The sequence below is a fragment of the Solanum pennellii genome, chromosome 7, assembly GCF_001406875.1.
Source record: "Solanum pennellii chromosome 7, SPENNV200".
NCBI classification, from domain to species: Eukaryota; Viridiplantae; Streptophyta; class Magnoliopsida; order Solanales; family Solanaceae; genus Solanum; species Solanum pennellii.
Window position 1 is genome coordinate 77,249,098 of NC_028643.1, and position 8,948 is coordinate 77,258,045.

At 29.1% G+C, this 8,948-nt stretch overlaps 1 protein-coding gene across 1 annotated transcript; it reads right to left on the reverse strand.

Annotated features, from left to right (window-relative positions):
• Positions 1 to 4,438: 4,438 nt before the first annotated feature.
• LOC107024489 (transcription factor bHLH123-like) lies at positions 4,439 to 8,504 on the reverse strand. The gene is made up of 7 exons (XM_015225477.2): positions 7,912 to 8,504; positions 6,980 to 7,565; positions 6,367 to 6,474; positions 6,167 to 6,232; positions 5,510 to 5,575; positions 5,300 to 5,350; positions 4,439 to 4,906 (listed from the first exon to the last, which is right to left on the reverse strand). Exons 1-7 carry the CDS (start codon positions 8,316 to 8,318, stop codon positions 4,751 to 4,753), a joined length of 1,440 nt encoding a protein of 479 aa, XP_015080963.1. The 5' UTR covers positions 8,319 to 8,504; the 3' UTR covers positions 4,439 to 4,750.
• Between the last annotated feature and the right edge of the window lie 444 nt (positions 8,505 to 8,948).

Sequence of the window (8,948 nt, forward strand, 5' to 3'; positions counted from 1 at the left end):
TGGAGAATCAAAAGGATGTTATTGACTTCTGTTGAGATTTTCTCAGATTTCCAAGAGTTTGCTTTTAGTTGGGTTTGGTATCTTTGAAAGCAACTTTAAAACAAATAATATGAGTAATTAATGACAAAAAGGTGAGATGTAGGGTTTTATTTCTTTTAGGCACTCAAATTCCATGACTTATGTAGGAAGAAAAAATGAAATGTGTACATGTACCTAAAACATAAATATAAAATGTGAAAGTTGGATTATTCAATAGAGATATTGGATATAATTAAACATGGATTAGAAGTCAAAGAATTCACATTCTTATAAACTGACATGACTCCGATAAAAGAGATATTTAATAGTAACAAAAAATTTCTTTAACAATAATTGAGTTAATGCATTACATCTTAAGTATCTAATAATTTTATATTTTTTATTTGGCCAAAGCCCTTAAGTAAGAGTTTAGGGATTGCACTAGGTTTTGGCTTGTTACAATTTTGAAAAACATCATATCCAATCAATTACATTGCTTACTTCGATCCTGAAGTTGATCTTACTTAGAACCTAATTTTATATTTCAAAGTCGAAGTTCAAATTATGACATATGAGTTTGAAGTTGGGTTTTATCAAAGCGTAACTTTAAACTCTTATGTCTGAAGTCTAAATTCAAGATTTGAAGTTATGCTTTGACCGATTAAGTTCATGTTCACATATTTGAAATTTGAAACGGTGCTTTTTGTACTTGCCCCATGGTATACATCAACTATGTGGTTCGTGAAGGGTGTTTGGAATTTAATATATCTATATGAACAATAATAAATCTATATACTTTGTATAGATTTCTCTATATATATTAAAAAATTTTAATAAAGTGTATCCGGTTGATCACCCTAAGCTATATGTGACTACGCCCCGTGTCATTCCAAGCCTGGATTAGCTAATGGACCTTGGTTGGCCCAAGTGCATGCCATCAACAATTTTGAAAACCATAACTTTTTGCTAATTTGGACTCTTCACTAAATAGTGTTATTTGATCTTTCACATGGGCTTTATTACTCAGCATCCTAGGCCCATGCCTCTCTCACACAGTCTAGTCCAAATTTAATTAAAAATGAAGAGAACAACTTCTCTAATAAAAATAGAAAAAATAAATTTCGAACACTGATTGTCTCCTCTCAATCTTACGTATCATATACAAGAAAATAATAAAAAATTTAAAAAATCACTTATATATCATGGAAATATAGTTCCCTCATGGGAATACACACTAGATATTTGCACTAAACTGCTCAATTTTCTATCTAAGATTATGTGCTTTATTAAGAGGCCACAAATCTTTAACCATAGAGGTACTCTTTATTCCTTTGTGTTTTCATTAGTCTATTTTCAATATTTAAAAAATTAACGGTCCAACTTGCAAACTAATCATCTTGAATGACGAATATTATCTTAACTAACATCGATTGTGATAGCATGGTTGGAGTTCCGCCATCTATAATGGGCGATTTTGGGTTTGCACCCTTGAGAATGAAAAAAAAATTGTGTTTAAAGTATCATCTACGTATGAGTCCTGCAATATATGAATTCGAATGTAATCGGACTCTAATGAGTGTACTGAATATAAGGTGGGAAACCAAAATAAATGACTATTCAATTGGTTAAAATTATAAATTGAGAATATTAATGATAATTATAGTTGATAACTAGTGTTTTCTTTTTATTAATCAAAAGACCCATTGGGTCAAATTGTTGATAACTAAGTTGCCCATATGTAGGTTGTTATTTAAATTTTTAAATATTATGCTAAAAAATCAGGTTAGTTGCATCTTACTAGCTTAATTAGGTGCTTAATTAAGCCTCATTAAAGTACTGATCCTTTGCTTATGTCTTTGCTTACACGATAGAAACACCGTATATCTTTATTAATTTACTATACTTTCTGCATAGATATATAATTACATTTTGACTTTACTCAAATAATGCAGTGGAACACTTTTTTTATTCTTTCACAAAAAATTAAACTTCAACAAGAATTAATGCTCTTAATTTGGTTGGAAATTAAATTAAAGAAGAATTTTGTACTGTTTTTCTTCCAACTACAAATTAAACTGAGGTCAAACATCCCTATTTTAAAATATAAAGTTGGGATTGACAAAATATTAGATTGATCATGTCTAAATTTTAGATCGTTATTTATTATTTCTCATTCTTGAGTTTAAGGTATATCAGAAATAATTTTTCTATTTTCATGATATGAGTAAAAATCTGTGTACACCTGACACCTGTTTACCTCATACTCCTTTGTGTGGGATTTCACAGTGTTTATATATTATTGTCGTTGTCTAGCGTATTATCATAAAATTTTCGATTTTGCTTTAAGGGATTCTTTAGATGTGATTTAAAAGTGAAAAATTCATAAGTTATGAGAGAAATAAAAAGAACATAGACTCTCTTATTTTTTCAATTGTATAACATGACAAAATTTAGCACAGTTTTTGATATATTAATTTGATTATGTTCTTTTATTCTATTTGGACTTGTGGTACGTAATTGGATGGAATTTATGCCATGTACCTTTAGAGCCATGCTTTTTGGAGAGGAACAAGAGAACAAGCATCTACATGACAAGATACAATAATATTTATCTAAGATTAAAAAGAAAAAGAAAATAATTTTTTACACTGGAAAATAAAAGTAAAACAGAGAATTTGGATAATACATAATATGAATATTGGCACTTCACAAAAGCACAATGCTTATGATGATTACATAGATGCTATCTTTTTGTGTTTATTAAGCTTCTAAGTAAAGCTAATAATGTTTGCCTAAACAATTTTTCATATAGATAATTCCAAAGTACATCATGACAATGCTAAAAGTAGCCTATATATATCAATAAGGTTGTGAATATGCTAGTGTTAGGTTAAAATTATAGTACATTATCAAGTCTAAATAACTATGATAATCACCAAGTAAAACCTAGCTATCAATTAACATAAATACATACATACATATATACATATATATATATATATATTGTATTTTTCCTTTATCGCCATTTATATTGCGATATTTGACTAGACAGACAATTTGATAAGAAAGTTAGATCTTGCATTTCCCTCTAATTCTAGATTGATTTTCATGACTTTCTTCTTTACTCTTTTACTATTCTTCTATTTTTCACTCTTTAAATAAGATTTAAACAGGGGCGAAGCTACACACCCCTCAATAAGGGTGGTCAGATGAACAATCTTTGTCGAATTTTTTTTTGCAAATATATATGTTAATTATCAATATTTTTGGATATATACTAATTATTGAATGCGTTTGATATAGTAAACAAAGATAGTCTAATGGTTAAGGTTGTTTAAATTTGCCTTGCAGGTGAGGCCTAGGTTAAAACGCGTTCAGTTTCGCTTTTTAAGTTAAAAAAGAGAACAAAAGTAAATTCTGGCTCTGCCAGTGACTTAAAAGAGAAGGGGATGAGCACTTGAGTTCTTCTTTTCTTTTTGTTAAATCATATGGTTTTCGAAATTCACAAGCTCACGTAATTTAGATTCGTGTCGTGCATATATATGACTCATTTTAAGATGAAATACTCTTGATAAGGATTTCTTCATTGTCAATAATCAATCTCAAAACTTCTTATTAAAGAATGAACGAGTTAATCATTTTAACTTCTCTTTTCTCTCAAATTGAAGCAATTGTCATAACGGTTTGAGGAAAAAACAATATATTTAGTGTGATCTCATAAGTAATCCAAAAAGAGTGTATATATATATATATCCTTCACCTACATCCCTCCATTACTCATTCATCAATATAGTAAAATAGAAAACAAAAAAAGTGGAAACTCACTAAAAAGTTCCACTAACTTATTCCGGACACATATAAACAAATGAAAAGTTATATTTCCAATCAAATAATCTATATATCTTTCTCATTGGAACTTCAATTATTCCTTTCATTTCTTTTGTTTTAAATTAAAGTAAACTAGTGCCAGCTATTTGCACAAATACTAGATACAAACAGCTAGTTTTAAAAGCTCCTTTTATCCCTCATTTTATACCCCATAGTTTTTTTTCCCACGTACCGTTTCAAAATTCGTAGAGGAGTCTGACTAAATTTATACTGTCACACTGCAGAGTTTATTCGAAGGTGACACTCCCAACAAGAATTTCTCCATATCTAAAGCTCGAATTCAAGACCTTTAATTAAGAGTGAAGCAGTCCGATCACTACTCCACCGTATAGCCCCTAAATACTCACATATAGTGGTCCAAAAATATTGGCCAAAGTTGCATCATTTTGCCTGAGCTGGTCCATTCTTTAAAGCCTCATTTCTTTTTCCTTCTCTTTTATCATTCTTTTTTCTTTCTTTTTCTTTTTTCCATCATCATCAGCCTGCTATGGACCTGAAATAATACTACTAGCTAGTACTGTTATTAGTTATATGGCCCCTACAAAAAATGATTTCTTTTTTGCCCTCTTTATTCATTTCATCCCCCACTTTTCTAGGGTTTGATAACAAAAAGTTTTAAGTTTTATACACCGTCATTATACATAAAGAATCATTTATACACTATCAGGTCATGATTCAAAAGATATCTACAGGGTAAGCTGACGTCCTTACATTTCTAATCTTGAAAAAAACAAGATAAATAATCTGTTATAACAAATAAAAATGACCTGATAGTATAGAAAATTCTTTATACTGACGATATATATAACTTAGACTCGTACAACTATAATCTTCTTTGTCTTGATTATCTAAATGTTCCTCCAAAGGTGGGAGTCCAAAAATCAACTGTTGTTTCATGCGTTACTGGAAAGGTACTAGAAACTGGGACCAAACATAATCCTCGACTTCTAAGATCTTGTTTTCCTCCTTCTGGATTTACATTGGATTTATCACCAGTATTCTGCACCGAATAATTTTTACACTATCAGATTACGTTAAAAAAAAAAACTTTAAGTTTCATTATATATAAGGTCATCATCCGTAACCTGAAAAATAAGACATGTTATAACAAGTAAAAGTAAATGGCTAACAAATTTTATTTTTACGCGGTCAATATTTATACATCGATGTTGCACAAATAAAAGTATTTATACATCAACGTTGCACAAATAAAATGTAATGCATGTGTCCTTACTAAGTATAACATGTACCATGTTTTATTTTCAAACTTTTGAATTCACTTTTTATGAAGTATTACGTATATAATACATGATAATTTTATGTGTTAAACAAAATATACAACATTAATAATATTGGTTTTAAGCTACACTGAAAAATTAAATAGTAATTTTACCTGTTGATGTTGTATGGAAGCTCCACTTTTCATGTATGGGGTGCTTAATACCTATTATGTGACACACAAAAACAAAATTAATTAACATGCAATATTTTCTTTTACTCTCCATTTTATTGAATTTTCCCTTTAGGATTATTTCATTAATTGACTATACAAAATCAATAAAACAAATAATTAAGGCTCTAATTAATTAATAATCAAACTTACATTAACTTGGTCATGGAGGAACTTTATGTACTCGATTGCTTCCGATAGCACAGAAGCTGTATCAGTCTGTGGAAATTTAAAATAAAAAACAGAAATTTAATCAATGAATAAATTGTCCTTTTGTATTTTCAAAAAATTAATCACAAGTATCTTGATGTATATAGAGGAGAAAGAAAAATTCCGAAAAAATCATCACTAAATGATAAATTTTATTATACAAATGATAAGATAGGATTAAGGCAGTAATCTTGATGGAGATTAGAATAATGAGCTTTGATGATATATAATCCTATAAAAAATATTTATGTAAGCTTATAAGTTGATCAGACTAACTTAATATTTTTTAAAATTATGTGTTTGATAAACATTCAGAGTGCTTATAATGCAACATGAAGCAAAAGTCTTCATTAGTCCCTAACTTATTGCTTTTAAGCTTATATAAATATTTTTAATTTGATCAAGACATTTTTCGATTATATCTTTTCTCTAATCTCTTTCAACAGTACTTTTGTTTATACATATAATTATAAAATCAATTTTGACACTAATATTTATCAATTACTTTCCAATTAAATCCAAAAGAGCTGATATAATCCTTTCTATTAAAGTGGGAAAAAAAAATATTGAGGCGCAATTTTGTAATTATTATATATATACCTTTCCAAAAGGTGAGACTAATTGTTGAAGTGCAGTGATTCTGTCTCCCATTTTCTCTTTCCTCACCTAAAATAAATAAAAATATCAAGAACAAAGAGACATATTCTCATAATTATAATTCTGATCGAATAAACAAATAAATTAAATGTCCCATTTTGTCCTTAATTAATTAATTAATTAACTTAATTTAATTTAAATACCTTAAAAGCTGGCAATGGAGATGGTGCTTCATTCCTTGGTCTTTTATTTGATGTTTCACTACTATTTTTCTTTGTTACTGTGCTTATATTCCTAACTTCACCTGTATGCTGTTGCATAAAATGAACCAATATTGAGAAAATCAAAATCCACAAATAAGCAAAAATAATAATAATTGAGTTTTACTTATCGTTTCTTCTATCGCTATTTATATGATTCACTTTCTTTTATAGTCTGTTACTAAGAAAATGTTACTTTATATTTGGAATAATTTTATTTAGAGTTTCCATTTTTCCACGATTAGATTACTTTCAAGTGTCTAATTAAGACTTGTTTAGTTTTCTACCACTTGTTTTTAAAAATATCATTTCTTTTGAATTAAAATTCTTGCTTAGTGAAACAGTATCACATAAATTGAAACTAGTGCATTCCCTTTATTTCATTTTGTATGATACTTTTTACTTTTTTAGTCTAATACAAAAAGAATGAACAGTTTTATCTCGACGAAATATTATGACATGACAAGAATCATTATTCTTTTCTTAAGTATTTAAATTTAATCAAACACAATCACATAAAATAATACGAAAAGGAAGTAAAGCTTAATTCGATTACCTTTGGTTTCTCATCAACCGTTGGGTTAGTGGGGAGCTGAGGGAGGAAACCCGATCGGACGTCCTCCGCGGCTGCTGATGTGGCATTCCAAAAAGACGTGCCACCAGAGAAATGTGGTGGCGATTGTGACAGTGGCCACTGTTGTACTACTTTTGAAGGATCAGATGTTCGAAGAAATTGAGGAAACTTAGACCAAGATGAAGATGAAGTAGAAGTAGGAATATTGACATCACAATTTGGTTGGTTATTATATGAAGGATTATAATATAAAGATCTACTAACACTTGAAAAATTATTTGATTCTTGTTGTTGACTATTAAGGTCAGAAATTAATAAGCCTTGTAACATATTTGATGGACTTCCATAAGGTACTGCTGAATTTTCAAGATTATTATTATGACCACTAAATAATTGTTTATTATAATCATTTACTGAAGAATCATCAGAATTCCCATGATATAATTTTTGCGTACTCCAATTATTATGATCTTGTTCTTGACATGTTCCTTCTTGTTGATAATTTGCATTTGAACTCAACCCTTCTTGAATTAACGAACGAAAACCACTCCCCGATTTTTCACTCCGACTACAGAAAAAAATAAAAATAGTATCAGTAATAAAAAGGATTCAACATATACTATATATATATATTTTTTAAAAAATAAACATATATAAATAGATATACAGTTCAATTTTTCAACAGAGGCGTTCATCACCTTTAAGGTCGGAACACAAAATTTTATGTAGAATATGAGTTCGATCTACTGAACTTATCAAATTTAAATCATATATACCCAACTCTAATACCTCTATCATATGATGATACGATATAAGTTCTATATGTTAAAATCAAGCTAATTTTGGCTTTGATTTTATAATGAAATCAACTAGCAAAAAATATTAATGTTACGAAAAATAATTATATTACTTACAAAAAAGGTTGATTCCAATCAAGTCCTTGAGAAGATAGACCTAACCCCATTATTTGTAAATTAGGATCATCAACAGATAAAACGTCTTGCCCCACGCCTCCACCTCCTCCTCCTCCTCCACCGCCAACAGAAGATTCGGAGGCGTAACGTTTATGGGAATCCGTGCCCGAAAAAACCATAGAACTATTTTCGGATCTAACTTTAATATCCTCATGAATTTCTGTTGGCCAATTAACAAAGTTGCTTGCCATGCTGCTTAGACCGGTTGTACTCGATGCTGAAGGAGTTGTACATGATGAAATTCCGCTATCGATAAACTTATTTCTAGATGATGATGTTGTTGTTGATGAAGCTGAAGTTGACGATTCCCACCAATTTCCTCTACCTAGCTGAAATTCTTCCGCCATCGCGATTAAAAAAAAAAAGGAAGAAAAAAAAGAAGAGATTTTTTTTTTAATATGTTCCAAGTTGAACAAAATATATTACAAGTAGAGATTAGATTCTTATTCTGGAAATTGCTTTGTTTTTGGTTCTTGTGTGTGTGTGCTTTTATTTTTTTTAATTTGGAAAAGAAAATTAAAAAGAAAAATGAAATGACTTCGTTTCGCTGCATATGACTATTTATAGTACCCCTATAGTTTTAAATGAAATTCAAAAATGACCACAATATATTGGTTGACTTTTTTGTGACTGATTAGACAAAACAAAGGGTTACACACCTTTTTAGAAATCAAAATTTAATTTCATGCTTAGCCAAACGGAATTAATTTAATTTGTTTGGTTTTAGGTGGAGGTGTTAAATAGGTGGATTCGGGACTGAAAGAGTTTAAATAAGATGAGTTAATAGATAGTCAGGTTACTGATCAGACCATCAAAAGTTATTTGACTTAATATGAATTGCGTTGAAATTGACTAATTAAAAGTAAGTTATAATTTAACCTACTTAATTTTTATAAAATTTTAAATTTTTTTATATTTTTAAAATTAGTAGCAATTAAAAACTATTGTTTTTCTTATTTCTATGACACTATATGAAA